Source organism: Lineus longissimus, chromosome 10, assembly GCF_910592395.1.
Source record: "Lineus longissimus chromosome 10, tnLinLong1.2, whole genome shotgun sequence".
In the NCBI taxonomy this organism is placed as follows: Eukaryota; Metazoa; Nemertea; class Pilidiophora; order Heteronemertea; family Lineidae; genus Lineus; species Lineus longissimus.
The window spans coordinates 11,716,859-11,737,107 of NC_088317.1; the positions used below are offsets into that span (position 1 = coordinate 11,716,859).

Sequence of the window (20,249 nt, forward strand, 5' to 3'; positions counted from 1 at the left end):
GGACCAAATGTAAAATATAAAAAAGGTAACTTAAAGAAAAAGTAATTTGAATAAAAATTGAATGAAAACCTTCACAATCGGTGTCCACTCACATGTACCAACCAAGTTTGAAAGGAAGTTTATTTGGACTTTTTCCGAGTTAGCCTCTGCCTGTAAATAGTGTAATGCATTTGCTGTAGTAAAAGTGGCTCTGACGATCATCTACAAAAGAGCCTATTTAGCGGATTCTGCGGAAACTGGGTGGAAACGGCATAAAAACGGAGTGAGTTGACCGGTATTACAACATATAATAAACATATGTATTATTCCGTAAATATCAAATTGTATAAACCGCGGTATTTATCAAGTAATAACTGAAAAAACCAACATGAAAAAAAATGGTTTGCATTTTTTTCTCATACAATTCCGACATCGCGGCCGTGGGGGAAAAACTGAACAATGGCGAATATTCCAAAGAATTAATTATATAAATGTAGATATTTTCCCACTACTGTATGGCTGTTTCCGCCCCGGTTTCCGCAGAATCCGCTAAATCGACATGGCCACTGGAAAATGTATAGGGGAGTCTATGGAGGAACCATGTGCACGGTTGCACTGGACAACCACATGTCTGCTAGAAATGCAGTAGGCCTATCATCTTGAGTTGGTTTTTAGAATGGCAATGTAGGCTATGCATCTATTCTAGGCCTATAGTCGGATTCATGTCACTGGCGCCCTTTTTGGGTCGCTGTGCAAAAACTATACTGGGCCGATTTCTTAAAAGTTTTGTTTTTCTTGAATATAATTTCGGGACCCAACACAATTTCCAGGTTAGATATAGGCCTAGGCCTATGCCAATGAAGAAGAAAAAAATTGTCGACTTCGGAGCCCTTTGGCCGGCCATTATTACACTACGGACATAGTGATTATTAGCTCGTTCCGTCGCTTTATTATCACTACGACTAGTCATAATATTTGCGGAGGATTTCGTCTAACGAATTGGCAGGATGCCAACTAGGCAAACCAATCACACGGTAGTCTGGCGGACACACCTCGAGTAACTAGACTAATGTATGTATGTGAATGCATGCATGACTCCACCAGTTATGCAGTTCAAACAGTGACATAAAACGGAGGAAATATTCCTACCGCCGCTGAAAACTATTCCTTATTGACAAATAACAAGCATTCACTTCAGTCATGAAAGGTATATTTAGGATTTCGTAGTGTATTTCACCAGAAAATCATCGAATCGATAAAAAGATGGCGGCAGAACTACACCTGCGATATACTAATTAGTCATGACCTATTGACCTTGGCCATTCGAAGCGTTTTGATTCGGTGACAGAAAATACCACGTGACATTGCTGTTCATCAGCAGCATTCCCAGCGATAAGTGGCAGCCGCTGAGATAACCAGAACTGGTTGACGGGGACGGCTGCCCAGGGAGCCTAGCCATTATAGGCCTAGGGGAACCTGGAGAGTGGACAGGCCCGACTTTTTTTAATGGATGGTTTAAAATGAAACTTGGTACCATTGAAGATACACATTAAACAAAATTAACCTGAACGTTTCAGCAAAATGCATCTAGAGAGAAATAAGCAGTACAGAGGAGAAAATGTCAAAATCAATGCACTACGTCAATGTACACGACTACACACAAAAATATGATTTCGTAACCATGGTTACTGAAATATGAAAATCCTCTTGGGTCCAGAAATTAGATTCAAGAAAAACCAAACCTTGAAGAAATCGGCCCAGTAGTTTTTGCAGAGTGACCCAAGGGCAGTGACATTTACTTATGAATCTGACTATCTATAGGGCCTTTGCATCGCATGCATTGCCAACAGTCCGGTCCGTCATGGGTTTCTGTGAGTTGACAATTCACGGCTCTTCATGAGTTTTCAGAAATAGCGTTTTGTTGGCAAAAATTAACACACAAAGCCTGAAAGTCGACTTTGCAGACTTCTTTCTAGAATTATTATGTTCGCAGGATATTCTCAATATGTGACATCACAATGGGGGAAATTTTGAACCGTGACGTGTCATTTGTTCCCGATTTTTCGAAAATCGCTTGTGAAGAAAGTGTTGGTCACAAGTCATCATTTACCAAGAAACAAATCAATGTATGGTCGGTACTCTCACCTGCCAACATAGATAACATCGTGCCATGTACACGAATTGACCATTCGAATGTACCATTTTTTAAAAAGAAGTTACGCTTTTTCTTTAAATCTGAACATATTTCGGTAAATCCATAGCGTGGCAGCCATTGCTCACGGAGAGTCATAAGGAATTCTGTTGTTGCCATTGTGACGTCACCTTTTTATTGGGAATACCCATTCCCATAGTGCATTGCAGTCTATCGAAACTAGGGACAAGTTTGTCGTTGTACTAGCGTTGTACTTCCTGTTTAGAGGAAATTTCATGCGATGCCATGAACTCACGGAAACCCATGACGGGTCAAACTGGCCAATGGGCTTGTGGTATTCGACTCAATGACGCGATTGTTGCCATGGATTTTGCTAAAATACGGATTCGCATGCTCTTGGTGTATGCTTGTAGGTCGTGTGTCATATACTGCTCTAGACTATAGAAAAAGGTGAAGTTGTTACATTCAGCTTTTTTTTTCATCATTCATTTATGATTTTCTTGAGAAGTAGAAAAGCCATACAGGAAAGTGAGGTGTCGTTTGTTTGCTTATCTTGTTGCCTTTCAAATGAGACTGATTTCAAATGCCCCAGAATAAAGACAAAGGTGAAGGATGGTCAGAGAGAAAAAAAGCCAGGGGTGGAGCACGCGGCGGTGGAGGTGGCGGTGGAGGTGCAAGTACAAAAAACATAATTTTCATTGTTTCTACAATACAAGAGTCTATTTTACAAATCTAGTTTATTTCACTAGTCTAATACCAGTTGACACTGTATGGAAGCCACAAAGCAAAGAGTAAACTGTTTTGGTGGCATTTCCAGAAGTGAGAAAAAACTCAGTGTTGACTGCATCCAAAGGGACTCAAGCTTGAATTTTAACACCAAAGTTCCCACTTGCACATGAACCACTTTCTTTGAAGAACATGGAAAACTAATGACTGGATATGATAGAGCAGAGTCTCCTCTTCATTTTAAAGCAAACAGAACTCAATTTGGGCAAAGAATAATGATTTTACATGTTTTTTTTCTGACGACTGTCTATTTTGAGAAAATGAAGAAAACGTTTGTTCATTGTAATGCATTATCCTATTAATTCTTGACGCTTTGTTGGCATTATCTCGTTAATGGGTGATGATAAAAGAGAAAGAAGTATATTTTCTGATAGGCCTTGGGTGGCTTATTTATTGATATCCAAAAATCCATAAAAGGTCATTTTTGACCATGTAACACTTTTTACAAGCAGTTTGTGACTCACGACCTGTAATCCTCCAAAAGCAGGGGTTTCAGTTCAGCCTTTTAATATTTTTACGGCAGGCGGTATAAGCACCACGCCACCATGAGACCAGGCGGAGCAATCATGGACAATTCATGGTGGTTTTTAGTGATCCATTGGATTGGATCATCATCATCATCATCTTCTTCTCATTATTTTTAACGATGTATATTAACTATGGAATACGCGTGCGGGCGCCTTAACTGGTAACAAACTTAATAAGTCATTTTGTGCTGAGCAAGTCTATGAAGAACCAAACGAAAACGAAAATTTCCTAACTGCCAGCGTGCGTGTAAATGAGATACATGTATGTACAATCCTTCGTCAGCTTTATTCATATCTGGTGTTGTCTCCTTCCCAGTGCTTGTCGAGATTACATTTAAATGATTTGATTTTACCGGAAAGTGACGACCGAATTTGGTAGCGCGTTCCAATCATCCACAGTCCTTAACTGGCTTAAGAAGAAAGAATATTTACGAATATTAGTCCTTGCTCTGGCTTTCTTTAATTTCCTTGTATGACCCCTGGTTTCCGTTTGTTGATTATGTAAGTAACGTTTTGAGCAATTGGTGATCTTGCTCAAATAGTTTGTACAGTTTTATAATGCCATTTATTGGTTTAGCTCACCTCTCAGCAGAGCCACTCCTGACGAGGGGGCGGTGGCTTAGTCCCTTGGGTGGTCGTGTTACCGGGGTTCCACTGTACTGAAATATTCTGCACATTTCAGAGCACCTGATCAATCCAACTTAAAAGTTAAATCTACATTCTTGTAAACTTGATGCTTATGCAAGAAGTGTCTCTTCCGTGACAAAAAGTTCCCTTCAAAATTATCAAAAATCAAGCCAAACCAGCCGAAAGAAGTTAAATTTCAATAAAACTGCTTTTGGAAAAATAAGTATACAATTCACCCTAACCAAAAAATCAAAAGTTCTTTTCCTCATGACCACTTGAAATGTTGGCCCCTTGGTTGACATTACCAATACCATGGAATCACTCGACTTCTTTTATTCCCTATCCAATCTCGGTCTCCGTCTTAATCTTATTTGTCTCAAAACCATCCAGTATTTATTATTCACGGAAATGATCTTTCAACTGTGATTGTGTACAATTTGGGTCAAATGGGGACCCACCTGTTTCGATCGGGGACGCCCCTCCAAAGGGGGACACTCATGATCAGAGCAACATGAAGAGTGATGTAAAGCTATACTATAGTATACAGGGTGTCAACATTTGTACATCAATTCGGAAGTTCCAAACCAACCGTGGGACATGGCACAAGGCCCATTTTAAGAGCATGATTATGATGTTCAGCCTTCAGGTGTTATGTGCATAATTGGGGACATTACACACGTCTCCGTTTGAGTTGAGAGAATGATGTAAATTGGCTCGTCCCAAATGAGGCAGAAAATTCACTGCTAAAGGTGCAGCTCCACGTAAGACTTTTCTTGCGGAATCTCTCTATGGGCACTTTCCTAGATGTGAATGATGATACGTTGCTCAAGTCAAGGAAGAGTAAGGCAGATGTTTACTTGATTTTTTATTCTCTATCCAATCTCAGTCTCCGTCTTATTATGGTCTCCACACTCTCAGTGGAGACCATCTTGATATCACTAGGTAGGTAGGTTCTGTGTCTTGTTCTTCTTCCACACACGAAACATTTATGGAGCTTGTCCAGCCAAACTGCTGAATAGATCAAGGATCAATCACTCCAATCCCATTGAAGGAAATTCGATGCATGGAATATCACAAAAAGATTTTCAATATTCTCATTATTTCCATGACTTTGAAGCGTTTTTTGGTCAATTTTTGGCCGAGAATATTTTCCGGACTTTGCCGAACCCGCTTCCGGACTTTCCCGAATCAATGCTCGATGACGTCAATTGGCAATCTTGACACTAGAGGCGCTGATGTCGTTCCTAAACAACGGCTCTAGCACTGCTAAATTGCCACCATCTTGAAAAGCAGTACCGCGCATGTGGAAATGTAAAGAATCTTTACAATTGCAAAGAGGCTATCGCATCACCACTACGCCCGAGAACACGATGACTGCACTACGCTGCATTGATAGTTTGCAATAAATTCACGTAAAAACACACCAGAACATCTCGGGTTTTATTTACAAAGATCATATTTTGTTACTTATATATAAAACAAGCCATTTTATGAAAGAAGGTGGCACTTACTAGGCCTGGATAAGACTTTGGAGTTTGAAGTGGTGGTGACGCAGTGTTGAAAACACCTGAATCTCAGGATGCCGATATCCAAGATGGCGGAATTTTACCAATTCCAGTGTCTGAAATTGAATTTTAATTTCGGCACTGTGCGAGTTTGGTCGATTGGGTCGAGTGCATGTATCCATTTGCGCATGCTCATTCAAGATGGCGGCAAGGCCCTCGTGTTTTTAAAATGTGAATGTTATTTTGTCCTTTTCTTGGCGTTAGATCAGTCATTTGACAGTTGAAAATAACGAAATCAAGATGGTTTTTTGGATAGACAACAAGGAAAGTCGAAAATACGAACTTGGTAGTAAAAAAGCCAAGAAATTGGCGAATCTGGCACAAGAAGTGTCGCCCGAAATTTCCGTCAGTGCAAGTGCAAAAATACACAGTACCAATGTACAGGACAGTGTACAGGTCGATGTACAGGCTGATATACGCACGGTACAGGACAGTATACATAATGATGACGATACAGGCATTATTGGTGGCTGTGATACTGTCGAAACTAAATCGAGAAGGGGAAATGGTGGTATTTGTGCAATCATTCACCCCGATTCTAAAGAGAGATTCATCATTTGGAAGAACCTCCTTCTCCATCGCTACTACGAAATGTTAAAAAATGAGGTGGACATTGTGTGGAAGGAGGTTTCAGACAAAAGTGAATCACATGTCGAGGACAAAATTAAAGTATACACTTTGGGACAGGCCGACAGTAAGGAAGGAAAACTTTTCGTGATAACCGTATACCTCACCGGAGGAAAATCTAAATTCGGAAAATTCATGGTACAATGTAAAAGTGTCGAACAGTGGATGAGTGACGAATATCCGTTGCTGCGATCTGTGGTAGACAAGTTTTGTAACTTTTATGCACGTAGCACAAGATAAGGAATTTATTTCAGTTCCCGTAATTGAGTGGTGTTTTCAAATAATTTCATACAATCATGTACATAATGTCATGCCTTCACCTGCCTGTTGAATGGTCAACATACTACGAGTATATAGTAACCCTTCGTAATCATGCTTTTACTCATTATAAATTGCAATTGTCTTCATTAAGAGTCAAGCCATATATTTTTATACTATGTACGTCATATTTTTAAAGATATAAAATACCAATTTGTTCAGCTGAAGACTTCTCTTCTTTCGTTGACACACGTCACTCGCTACAATGTTCAGACGTTACATTTTCGAACCTGGTTCACCCTACCAGTAATTTCCTCGCTATTCTTTTCCCCGTTGTTTGGAAACTCTACGCCAACTACTTCAACTTTCACTAGTACTCCATCTATAACTGCACCTAGGCCTCCTGGCCCTAGCCCATCACGACACATATCCAGCTCTTATTCCCAAAACCAAACTGTGGCTTCATATGAAGCAAAATCACCATCCATTGCACAGTGTGGGGACCATCAAATTTGCTGTAAAGCAAATTTCTCAATTCTAGTTCTTATTTGTCTCAAACTCATCCAGCATTTATTCACGGAAATGATCATTCAACTGTGACTGTGTGCTTTTTGGGTCATATGGGGACCCACCTATTTCGATCGGGGACGCCCCTCCAAAGGGGGACACTCATGATCAGAGCAACATGAAGAGTGATGTAAAGCTATACTATAGTATACAGGGTGTCAACATTTGTATTTTACATCAATTCGGAAGTTCCAAACCAACCATGGGACATGGCACAAGGCCCATTTTAAGAGCATGATTATGATGTTCAGCCTTCAGGTGTTATGTGCATAATTGGGGACATTACACACGTCCCCGTTTGAGTTGAGAGAATGATGTAAATTGGCTCGTCCCAAATCTTCATGAGGCAGAAAATTCACTGCTAAAGGTGCAGCTCCACGTAAGATGTGGAAACTCATTACCAGCTATGGCAGGCCTAGCACACTCTGTTTTGAATCGAGGGAGACTCCATCATTCCTATTGTTTGAGATTGGACAGGTGTGAATTAATCTGGCAATTAGCCTCCTGTGCATTGTTGCATGCAAACACTAAAATGTTTGGTTTTTGCTAATTAAGGGGCAAATAAATCAGCCAAAAGTTTTGAAAGCTACACAAATGATTGTCGCAAGGAAGTACTTTATGATAGTTTGCGAAATTTTGATTAATTCTAGGCGGAAAGTAATATTTTTCGCATATTTGTTGGGAAAAAAATTGAAAATCCTCCAATTTTCAGCCCCCCTATGGACACTATGAATTTTTCTCCAATAAAGCTGAAATCTTGGGAATATAATCCTAAGAGTTATATCAATCACGTCTGAAGTCGGGAGTTTGTATCAAATGTATACTTTCGGAGCTAGCGCAGCTAGAAAAGCCCCCAAAACCCAATTTCTCAGGAATTTACACTACTGGCTACGAGTGAAGCATTACAGATTTACCAAAATTTTCAGCCTATAGATGGACCTATCGAATTTCCATCCAAATCACTCCAAATTTTGCCAGTAAATACCTAGACATATATAGAATTGTGTCAGAAGTCGGGAGTTGGGATCATTTTAACACCCCGCCCAAAAAGCCAACTTTATTGATATTTCCTATGCATTTTCCATTAGGCTTGCCAGGACCAATTAAGCAGGTGCACTAATTGGCTTAATTGGCTAGGCCCGCAATAGCTGGTAATGTGTCTTTAAACCAGTACGACCCAAGGAACGAAGTGGACAGTGCAGGTTTGACTTCAGAAGTGATTTTATTGCTCACAAACCAAACAAACGCAAAGGAACAATTTACAGTACACAATGATCTTATGACCAAATACACTGTAGTACAGTCACATTTCATGATTATAGTCATTTACAATGTTCATCAATTGGCCAACAATGCAAATAGCCCATAAGTTTCTGCATAAGACTTTTCTTGCAGAATCTCTCTATGGGCACTTTCCTAGATGTGAATGAAGATACGTTGCTTGAGTCAAGGACGAGTCGAGTAAAGCAGATGTTTACTTGATCTTTTATTCTCTCTCCAATCTCAGTCTCCGTCTTATTCTTATTTGTCTCTCCAATGTCAGTCTCCGTCTTATTCTTATTTGTCTCAAAATCATCTAGTATTTATTCACGGAAATGATTATTCAACTGTGACTGTGTGCTTTTTGGGTCATATGGGGACCCACCTGTTTCGATCGGGGACACCCCTCCAAAGGGGGACACTCATGATCAGAGCAACATGAAGAGTGATGTAAAGCTATACCCTAGTATACAGGGTGTCAACATTTGTATTTTACATCAATTCGGAAGTTCCAAACCAACCGTGGGACATGGCACAAGGCCCATTTTAAGAGCATGATTATGATGTTCAGCCTTCTTCAGGTGTTATGTGCATAATTTGGGACATTACACACGTCCCCGTTTGAGTTGAGAGAATGATGTAAATTGGCTCGTCCCAAATCTTCATGAGGCAGAAAATTCACTGCTAAAGGTGCAGCTCCACTTAAGACTTTTCTTGCAGAATCTCTCAATCATGTCTATGGACACTTTCCTAGATGTGAATGAAGATACGTTGCTTGAGTCAAAGACGAGTAAGGCATATGTTTACTTGATCTTTTATGTAATGGCCATTTTACATTTTCAGTTTAAATTTCCCACACTTCAGCACTTTGTAAGGGACATGGAACCCTAAACTGGTTCCCTGTCCCATCTCTATATTCCAGGTCACTTTAGTCCTTGTTTTTGGTTGGGAAGACCCCTTTCTGCCTTCTATTCTGTTTTTAGTTCAACATTTCAAGTCCTTTTCTAGATTTATCTTTCTTACTATGTCTTTATTTCTGTGAGGAGCAGTCATTTTTAGCCCTCTAACGCTTGGTAAGTTTGCACAATATGTGTAGAAGCTATTTAGGCCATTTGAATTATATTTTGTACTGTATTTAGTTGGTTAGGAAGGATTTATTCAGTGCCTCTCCTGCCTGTTGTCCTCACCAGCATTTTCAGTTGTGTGTAGGCCCACACCATGTTGTATTATGTAATATTGCTTTAAAGGTCAACTGGGGTGAGCCCTGAAGGACCGTCCTTCTTTGTTATTTAAATTGTGTCTCCCTGATCTAATAGTTTAGTCAGGTGATGTTTTTGTTTACATGTGGTGGGGAATTTGTGTCCTGTATAATACTGTAAAACCGTCCAGGGGACGTTGTGTCCTTATCTTGTCTCTGCTCTCAAACTTCATTTAAATTTGGATTTTCTGTTTTATGTTCACGAGATTTTCTCCGGCTTGTGCATAACCTTCTCTGGTACCCTTTATATCTTTTACACCTTTTATATCTAAACAAGAAAGTGTTTACTATATAATTGTCTCTGGTCTCTGGTCCCCTTTCTGATTGTCCTGTGATTTAGATCTTGTTATCATCTTGTGATTTGCATTCTTTGTCAATTATTTGTACTTGTGTTTATTTGTGCTTTTCCTTATTTACAGTAAATCTGCTGCTACTGCTGCCGAATCAACGACTTAGAGTTTTTTTTTTTCTCTGACCGCTCCCACATCATTTACAAGCGCTACAAGTTTCAAGTTTCAAGTTTCAAGTTTCAAGATTCAGTTCCTGTCCTTCTACCTTACGTTGATTTTCGAGGATTTACGCACTTCTTCTTCCGATCACTTCTACTTTCGAGCACTTCTTCAACATCGTTATGACGGAACCTGAGGAGCAGCCAGAGGGAGCTGCAGGAGGAATGCGGAGGTCGACGAGGGACCGCAAACCAACGGCTAAAGGATTAGCGAATACTTTAGACGTTAGGAAAAAACGTCGGCGTGATTCGTGTCGTATATTAAGGATCGTCACTGCGAAGTTAAACGAACATGTGTTAGTTGCGGATGTGCCAGTGGAGGTTGTAAGGAAGGAGTATTCTGTTTGGTTATCGAGCTATGAGGAGTTTCTGCAGTTTAACCAGGAATATCAGGCCATGTTAACTCCAGACGATCTGATAGAGGACACTGCGCATTATTTTCTGGTTCACAATGAAACATTCACCAAGTGTAAGGACCAGGTTGAAAGGTGGTTGCTAGCACACGATATTCCCAAACCACGGTCAGTTTTCAGATCCAAGAGTAAGCGTTCCAGAAAGTCAGATGCCAGCCAATCCAGGATGCAGGAGGCTACGAAAAGGGCCGAGCTGATGGCTAGAATTGCTACCCTTGACAAGAAGAGATCTTTGGAGCGAAAACGTTTAGACTTTGATATGGAGGTTGAAGAATTCAACATCAAGACTGAGATAGCCGTATGTGACGCAAAGGCAAAAGTTCTTGAAGAATTCGAACACGAAAGCAGTACCAGTACCAGTTCTGCGGATACACCGGAGAGTACACACGTAAAAGAGATGGTTCCTGTTCTTTCTAAGGATGCTGCAGACCGTAAGCGTACCCCCACTCTCGCAGGGACTCTTAATCCCAATTTGCCAGCCACGGATCTGCACGCTCGATATTCTGCTAAAAACCCTGTGTTGCCACCAGGCGACGTCCCCGTTCATAGAAACAAGGAACCTGACTTTAAACCTCGGAACGTTAAGGCCACAGACAGTAAGATGCCAAGCCTGGCGCGTCCTCACCCATCTGATGATCAGGTTGCCCAAGAAGATAACAGTGGTTTGCTAGCTATAGCGAGGCAGTTAAAAAGGCCAACCTCAGAGCTAAACAAGTTTAGTGGAAACCCTATGGAGTACACGCAATTCATTAGACAGTTCAATGCCAGGATAAGTGCCTACACGGATTCATACGAAGAGAGAATGAACTATTTGTCGCAATATACAACATGTGAAGCCCACCGAATCGTGAGGGGGTATTCCAACCTTGACGCTAAACTGGGGTATATAGCGGTGTCCGAGGAGTTCGAAGATAGATATGGCGAGACTGATGTTGTATCTCAGGCGTACGTAAAAAGGGCACTAGCTTGGCCGAGCATTCGAGCGGACAATCCAAGAGGGCTTGACGATTACGCAATATTTCTTCGTGAATGTCTATATGCCGTAGAAAATGTTCGTGGTGCGGAGGTGTTGAACTATTCTGAAAACATCAAACTGTTAGTTTATAAGTTACCCTTTCATCTGCACGATAAGTGGCGCAACATTGTGTACGAAACAAAGGACAGAAACAAGCATGTGACTTTTGGTCAAAAAGGCCATTGATCCAACGTATGGTCGCGATGTGATGCATTCGATTCAATCAGACGCCAAACATACCGCGAAAAAGCCAAGTTCTAGGAAGCATGATCATAAAGCTCTTACTAGTGCCGCTGTGGCTGAAACTGCGGTTAGTTCACAATCCGGTTCCGCGCAAAGTAAACCTAAACAGACAATGACAGCCAATCAGAACAAGAGACTCGCCTTTTCAAGGCCCTGCATTTTTTGTAAGGGCAGCAACCATGCCATGGACAGTTGTGACGAGTTGGCGAAAGTAACTTTGAAGGAACGTTACGCTTTCATTAGGGCGCAGGGTCTTTGTTATGGTTGTCTGGTATACGGGCATCAACGTGGCTCTTGCAAACAAAAACTAAGCTGCGCACATTGCAAACGCTTTCACCCATCAATCCTTCACGTCCAGTCCAGATCTAGCCAGGCTGATGGTACAACCGAGCCATCTGGTGTCACCCTTGGCCTTGCTGCATTACCTAATCGTGATAAGGGGGCCGGGGACAAACATGATTTTGCAGTAGGCATTGTTCCAGTCCGGGTCAGGTCTAAAAACGGAAATAAGTGCATAGATACATACGCATTTCTCGATACCGGAAGCACTGCGACTTTCTGTACAGAGGAACTCATGAGATCCTTAAATCTCTCGGGGTGCAAGAAGAAGCTATCCATCCGCACGATGGGCCAAGAGAAACTGCAGGACAGCTACGTCATCTCGGGCCTAGAGGTACTTAGTATGAACGGTGAAAATGTAGCCGACCTGCCACCTGTTTTTACCCAGTCTTGCTTACCAGTAACCAGGAAGGATGTAGTAACCTCTGCGGACATTGAGAAATACTCATACTTGAAGCAAGTACCGTTACAGTCATGTGATAGTGATGTAGGACTCTTGATTGGGGTTAATGTTCCCCATGTCATGCAACCGTTGAAGGTCATTCCAAGCCAGGGGAATGGCCCTTATGCTGTGCAGACTATCTTAGGTTGGGTAGTCAACGGTCCTTTAAACACATCAGGGGATGATGATCACTCGTGTTCATCTGCCTTGGTGAACCGGATTTCGGTACAGACCGTTCAGACTCTAGAGGAACAAGTTCGAGACCACATAAATTATGATTTTAGCGAGCGGGTCATTGACGATCAGGAACAGCCATCCAAGAAAGACAAACAGTTTATTAGATCAGTGTCAGAATCAGTTGAGTTCATTGATGGTCATTATGTTATTGGTCTGCCTTTCAAGGATGAAAACGTGCGCATGCCCAATAATCGACCTCAAGCAGTACAACGCATGGAATCACTGAGGCGAAAATTCCATAAAAGCACTGACTTTCATGAAAGGTACAAAACGTTCATGAACAAACTGTTTGATAATGATTATGCTAGGGTCGCGCCTGAAGACGATATGCAGGAGGGTAAGGTGTGGTACTTGCCGCACCATGGCGTCTTTCATCCGAAGAAAGACAAACTAAGAGTGGTCTTCGATTGTGCAGCTCGCTACGGGGGGACATCGTTAAATGATCAGTTGTTGCAAGGCCCGAACCTTACTAACTCTCTTACTGGAGTCTTACTTAGATTCCGACAGGGGGAAGTGGCGATTACAGCGGACATTGAATCCATGTTCTACAGGGTACGGGTGCCTGCACATAAGGACGCCAATTTTCTACGTTTTTTGTGGTGGCAAGATGGAGATCCAAGCAAGCCGATGATCGAGTGTCAAATGTTGGTGCTTATATTTGGTGCGGCTTCATCTTCAAGCTGTTCCAATTATGCTCTGAGGAAAACCGCTGATGACCATAAGGATGGATTTGCTGAAGCAGCCAGCACAATACAGTCCAATTTCTACGTAGACGATTGCCTTAAGTCTGTAGCATCAACTGAGAAAGCCATTGCCTTAGCTGACGACCTGCGTACCATTTGTGATAAAGGAGGGTTCAAGCTGACAGCGTGGATTTCGAACGATAGGGAAGTGATGGCTACAATCCCTAAGGAGCTTTGGGCTAAGGGTGTCAAGGACTTAGATATCAAACAGAACAGCCTGCCGGTGGAACGTGCCTTGGGAGTTCAATGGTGCGTGGAGTCTGACACTTTTTGGTTCAGGATTCAACTTACTGAAAAACCTCCAACACGTCGTGGGATTTTATCAACCGTATACTCAGTCTACGATCCATTGGGGTTTCTTTCCCCATTCATACTCAAAGCAAAGGCTATTTTGCAGGAACTCTGTAAGCTGAAGCTTGGCTGGGATGACAATGTACCAGAGCCTTACCTTGGTCAGTGGAGAGATTGGTTACAGGATTTGCCCAAGCTGTCAGGGTTCAGCGCAGATCGTTGTGTGAAACCTCAAGGTTTTGGAGAGATAGCCTCCGCCGCTTTACACCATTTTAGTGATGCTTCAGAAACGGGCTATGGTGTCGCCTCTTACCTACGTGCGGTGAACGCAGAAGGACTTGTACATTGCTGCTTGCTCCAGTCTAAGTCACGTGTGGCACCTCTCAAGCAGGTCTCAATAGTGAGGCTTGAGCTAACTGCGGCCACTGTTGCTGTGCGCTTGAACACTATGTTGAGGTGAGAGATGGAGATCAGTGTTGAGCAATCATACTTTTGGACTGACAGCATGACTGTCGTAAAGTACGTAGTCAATGAAACATCGCGCTTTCAAACTTTTGTCGCCAACAGGCTACAAGTAATTCAGGAAGGTTCCAAGGCTGAGCAGTGGCGGCACGTGCCTGGCAGTCTCAATCCTGCTGACGAGGCCTCTCGAGGACAGAGTGGAGAAAGTTTTGTCCGAAACAAGCGATGGTTGCGAGGTCCTGACTTTCTGAAAGATTCTGAGGAGAGGTGGCCTGTGTTGCCTCCTCTGTCATTGCGCCTAGAAACTAATGACCCGGAAGTGAGAAAATCCCCAGTATCCGTCATGGTTCAGTCAATAGGTGTTACTAGCGACAGTTTTGATGGTGATGATTCGGTGAATAAGCTCATACACCATTTCTCATCCTGGTATAAACTAAAACGAACAGTTGCGTGGATTCTCAGAGTTAAGAAAATGTTACAGAACAGGGTTCGCAATGGAGTTTGCTCCTCTGATAAAGCTCCGCTCGGTTTGGAACCATTGACTGTGCAGGAGTTAGAGAGTTCAGAAAGGTCAATTCTAAATTTCGTTCAGCGAAAAGCCTTTGCTGAGGAGTTGGACTCTATCGCCAGTGGAAGACCTGTTAAGCAGAGTAGCTCAATCAGAAGGTTAGACCCTGTAGTAGACAGTGCTGATGATTTACTGCGCGTCGGAGGACGTCTTGCTAGAGCAGCGCTGCCTCACGGAACGAAACATCCGATCATTCTGCCTAAAAACACTCATGTTGGTATGCTAATTCTGCGTCAGATCCATAGAGATGTCATGCATGAAGGCAGGAATCACATGCTTTCAAGACTGCGCCAGAGATACTGGTTAAATAACGCTCCTTCAGCGATCCGTCAAGTTATTTCAAAGTGTGTCTTATGTCGGAAACAACGTGCCAAAGTTGGAGAGCAGAAAATGGCTGATTTGCCCAGCGAAAGACTAGTTGCAAATGAACCACCATTCACATCGGTGTCTTGCGACCTGTTTGGTCCTTTTGAAGTCAAAAGGGGCCGATCACGCACAATGGCCAAACGATATGGAGTTATTTTCACGTGCATGACAATCCGAGCTGTGCATATAGAGATTGCGGAATCACTGGATACTGACTCCTTCATGAATGCCTTGCGAAGATTCATTGCGCGGAGGGGTCAAGTACGGAAAATGCGTTCTGACAATGGCTCAAACTTGGTTAGTAGTGAAAAGGAGTTGAAGGCGGCCATTAAAGGATGGAACACTGCGCAGATCAGCAAATGCATGCTCCAACGCAATGTTGACTGGGCCTTTAATCCTCCTTTAGGTTCACATCATGGAGGTGTACACGAGAGACAGATCAGGACAGTCCGAAAATGTTTATTTGGTGTGCTGAAGGAGCAAAGTGTAACTACTGATGAAGGACTGAGGACAGTCATGTGCGAAGTAGAGGCCATTATCAACGATAGACCAATAACAAGGGCATCAGATCAATGTAATGATTTAGAGGCACTGACGCCTAATCACTTATTGCTGATGAAAGTCACACCAAACTTGCCGCCGGGTTTGTTTAGTAAGGACGACAATTACTGTCGGAGGCGTTGGAGGCAAATCCAGTACCTCGCGGACCTTTTCTGGAAAAGGTGGTCCAAGGAATATCTGACCTTGCTTCAGGAGAGACAGAAGTGGTCGTCTGAGCGTCGAAACATCGCCGTCAATGACATTGTGATTTTAGTGGACAGTCAAGCACCACGCAACTCTTGGTCACTGGGTAGGGTTCTAGAAGTGGTGCCTGATAGACATGGGTACGTTCGCAGTGTTAAGGTCAAAACTCAATCAAATATCTTGGTCAGGCCAATCACAAAACTGTGCGTTATCTTAGAAATGGACTAAGTAACACGTTGGTTGATTGAAGGATGAAATATCCAGGACACTTTAAATCTCTAAATTGGGTAGTGGTGTTTTTAAGAGTGTTGTAATAAATGCTTATACCTTATATTGTATTGTACTTGAATGTTTTGTGAAGACTCACAGTTTATGAGCATTGAGTTTAATTTGATAACCTATAATGTTTAAATGTTTTGGTTAGACTAGGTTCAATATACTGTTCGGTATGTCTGTTAGAGACAAGTTTAGTTTGGTGGTGAACTATATTTGACGCGCGTCTATAGATTCTGTTATCAACTAAGTTATGGTTTGTTTCTTGGAGATCTGATCAATCTTCTTGGGCAATGTTTGTGAATTAGTGGTTTCTGAGACATTTGAAAGTTGTAGCATTGAACTAAAGTTTATCGCTGTTGCCTTGTGCAAGTAGTTGTTTATGCCATGGTTATCTGGGACTATATTTTGGTATTTGGGATCGTATTCTATGTTGAGGTTAAATTGATTGTCTAATGGTGATGTTTTGGAACCTTGCATTCTGTGTTTTTCTTCCCAAAATTGGACAAGTTCGTCCCTTTGCTTTATTATCGTTTCTTTAACATTGTATCACTCACTAGGTTTCAGTGAGTTGTTGGTTCCTAAAGATCACTTTAGTATTAAGCAAGCTTGCTGTTTGTAATATCATGTACTTGTATGTATCTTGTCCTTAACTACAGATTTCATGTTGAGTGATCTCTGGTCTCTGGTGTTTGAGTGGTCTCTGGTCTCCGGTCGATATTTGTTTGGTGCAAACTTAAAATGTTGTTGCTATTATTGTAATTGTGTAACACTACACAATTAGGGAGCCGGTATGTAATGGCCATTTTACATTTTCAGTTTAAATTTCCCACACTTCAGCACTTTGTAAGGGACATGGAACCCTAAACTGGTTCCCTGTCCCATCTCTATATTCCAGGTCACTTTAGTCCTTGTTTTTGGTTGGGAAGACCCCTTTCTGCCTTCTATTCTGTTTTTAGTTCAACATTTCAAGTCTTTTTCTAGATTTATCTTTCTTACTATGTCTTTATTTCTGTGAGGAGCAGTCATTTTTAGCCCTCTAACGCTTGGTAAGTTTGCACAATATGTATAGAAGCTATTTAGGCCATTTGAATTATATTTTGTACTGTATTTAGTTGGTTAGGAAGGATTTATTCAGTGCCTCTCCTGCCTGTTGTCCTCACCAGCATTTTCAGTTGTGTGTAGGCCCACACCATGTTGTATTATGTAATATTGCTTTAAAGGTCAACTGGGGTGAGCCCTGAAGGACTGTCCTTCTTTGTTATTTAAATTGTGTCTCCCTGATCTAATAGTTTAGTCAGGTGATGTTTTTGTTTACATGTGGTGGGGAATTTGTGTCCTGTATAATACTGTAAAACCGTCCAGGGGACGTTGTGTCCTTATCTTGTCTCTGCTCTCAAACTTCATTTAAATTTGGATTTTCTGTTTTATGTTCACGAGATTTTCTCCGGCTTGTGCATAACCTTCTCTGGTACCCTTTATATCTTTTACACCTTTTATATCTAAACAAGAAAGTGTTTACTATATAATTGTCTCTGGTCTCTGGTCCCCTTTCTGATTGTCCTGTGATTTAGATCTTGTTATCATCTTGTGATTTGCATTCTTTGTCAATTATTTGTACTTGTGTTTATTTGTGCTTTTCCTTATTTACAGTAAATCTGCTGCTACTGCTGCCGAATCAACGACTTAGAGTTTTTTTTTTTTCTCTGACCGCTCCCACATTTTATTCTCTCTCCAATCTCAGTCTTGGTCTTATTCTAATTTCTCCATCCAAAATCAGCCAGTTCTTATTTACCGAAATGATAATTCACCTGCGACCTGTGTTGTTTGAATCGGGGACGCCTCCAAATGGGGACATATATGATCAGAGCAACATGTAGTGTGATGTATCTATACTATAGTCTGCAGGGTGTCCACATTTGTATACATCAATTGGGAAGTTCCAAACCAACGGTTAGACATGGGGCAAGGCCCATTTTAGGAGCATGATGAAGATGTTCAGCCTTTAGGTGTTATGTGCATATTTGGGAATATTACACGCGTCCCCTTTTGAATGATGTAATGCGGCAAATCCCTCAATGATCAACATTCATGACAGTGTGGAAAAAAAATTCACTGCTAAAAGAGCAGCTCCGTGCTGAGTTTTTCGGAGAATTAGGCTCTCTCTATGGGCACTTTCCTGTGGCATGCAAAGGGCCTTTGCAGTGAAAAATCTATGATCTTATTGTTGCATGTCCTGTAAAGGGCCGACTTCTGGCATTTCTGGAAGAAAACTCTCGTGTGGAACTAGGTTTTGTATGGCTAGTTTGTCTTTTTGCATGTACAATGTATTTCTGCTGTGAATGCATTACAGCTGCCATTTACTTGCCAATCAACCTCCTTGTATATCTAATTCAAGCTTGCCCCTGTATGTACACTATACATGACATAGGAGACCTCAATTTTATACCTCTGCTTTTATTTTAGTTGGGGGAACCTTCGTTTCTTGACACAATTTGACTTCAGTTTGCTGACTAGGCTCAGTGTTTCCATGACGTATCATCATCATGACGAATTTCATGTATGTGTCTAGAAATCACCCTCACAATACCACGCAGGTTTATCAGGGATCAAAGTTCACTTTTTTTCCAATCCAAGGCGCACCGTGCGACTGCATCTTGAAAACGTGGTCGCATTTTGCAATTTTCAGTCGCAATTATTTTCTTTACGATTGAGTGTTGTGTAATCCACAGTTTGCAGCCAAAAAATTTGTCATATAATCCAGTGATTCCATGAGTGTTTGATGTCAGTTTGCGGACTCAGCCGCATTGTGAACGATTTGGAGCCTAATGCATTCGAGAAAATGTTACGTCAAGATCGACAAGAAAAAAGGCGGCAAAATTTAAGCGTCAGAATACTTTTTATTGGCGGGTATTATTGTTTACGTACGTATCAATTTTCGCTGGCTATAATACTTGTTCTTGAGGATCTCTATTATTTGTGGTTCGTTGTCGTCAAATATGGGTATTTTGATGGAAAAATGGGCAAGGCAAAACGTGGTTTCAAATATGATGTTGTTTCTAATTCTACACTTTTCGAACAATTCCACAAGGGCCGTAAGGGGGCCAAAGACAACAATATCTCCTGAACAATACTGTTTCGCGATTTTCGCAGTATATTTAAAATTCGCGAAAACTTTTGCGTATACGACCATATTTGAAGACATTTCTAATCTTTGCTGAGTGAATTTACCGCTGATATTAATACATTATATGAAAGATGCATAAAAAATCTGACTCACAAAAATGATGTCTCTTTACTTGTTCAAGAGGAAATCACATTGTCCATGGACCATTTCATAATGTTTTACTTGTTGATAGTGCACTTTAAAATTTAAACTTCCCATTTTTTTTCCAGGCCCTGCCCTGCTTTCTTACTCCAGTAGGTCCTGCTCCTGCAGACTGCACTAAGATTATAAGAATTGCTAGCATTTATAGCAACCTATAATCCCGATGGAATTACTTAGTTTACCCTGCTTTCTGTTTCGACAAGAAATACATTTCAATGCTTGCTGTGATATCTTTTCTGAACTGGAGTTCAGTTTTGAAACTTATCTAATATTTGGGTATAATAGCATGTGCTTTTTCTCCTACACTGACTTCTGTTTGGCATATGAAGTGCTACTTCATTGCAACTTCCAATTGTACTTTTGTTTCTACCGGCCAGCTGGACTGGGTGTCATTGCAGTGGCAGTGTTAGACAGGGTAAGACTGTTAAATATCAACCAGTTGAAAAAAGAGTTAAAGAGTTCAGTAATTGTTTTACTGTTTTGTTCATGATGGGCGTACTTTGTTCCTGAATCTGTCATGTGATATCATAGCCAAGAAATAGGCCTGTCTGAAGGCTGCACTGCCTGTTCTTTATGTTCCTTTTCTTTCAGCCCTAACCTCGTAGATGCACGGTTCGCCATCTTTGATTTCAAATCCGCTCACCGTTTACTCATGGTTTTCAGTTAAATTC

At 41.5% G+C, this 20,249-nt stretch overlaps 3 protein-coding genes across 3 annotated transcripts in view; 2 read left to right on the forward strand and 1 right to left on the reverse strand.

Annotated features, from left to right (window-relative positions):
- Nucleotides 1-20,249, reverse strand: part of LOC135494754 (TELO2-interacting protein 1 homolog) — a 412,060-nt gene that overhangs the window by 107,615 nt on the left and 284,196 nt on the right. The window lies entirely within an intron of this gene.
- LOC135494330 (uncharacterized) lies at nucleotides 12,411-14,297 on the forward strand. Its single transcript, XM_064782247.1, has one exon. The coding sequence runs from the start codon at nucleotides 12,411-12,413 to the stop codon at nucleotides 14,295-14,297; it is 1,887 nt and encodes a 628-aa protein (XP_064638317.1).
- LOC135494331 (uncharacterized) lies at nucleotides 14,343-16,205 on the forward strand. The gene has a single exon (XM_064782248.1). The coding sequence runs from the start codon at nucleotides 14,343-14,345 to the stop codon at nucleotides 16,203-16,205; it is 1,863 nt and encodes a 620-aa protein (XP_064638318.1).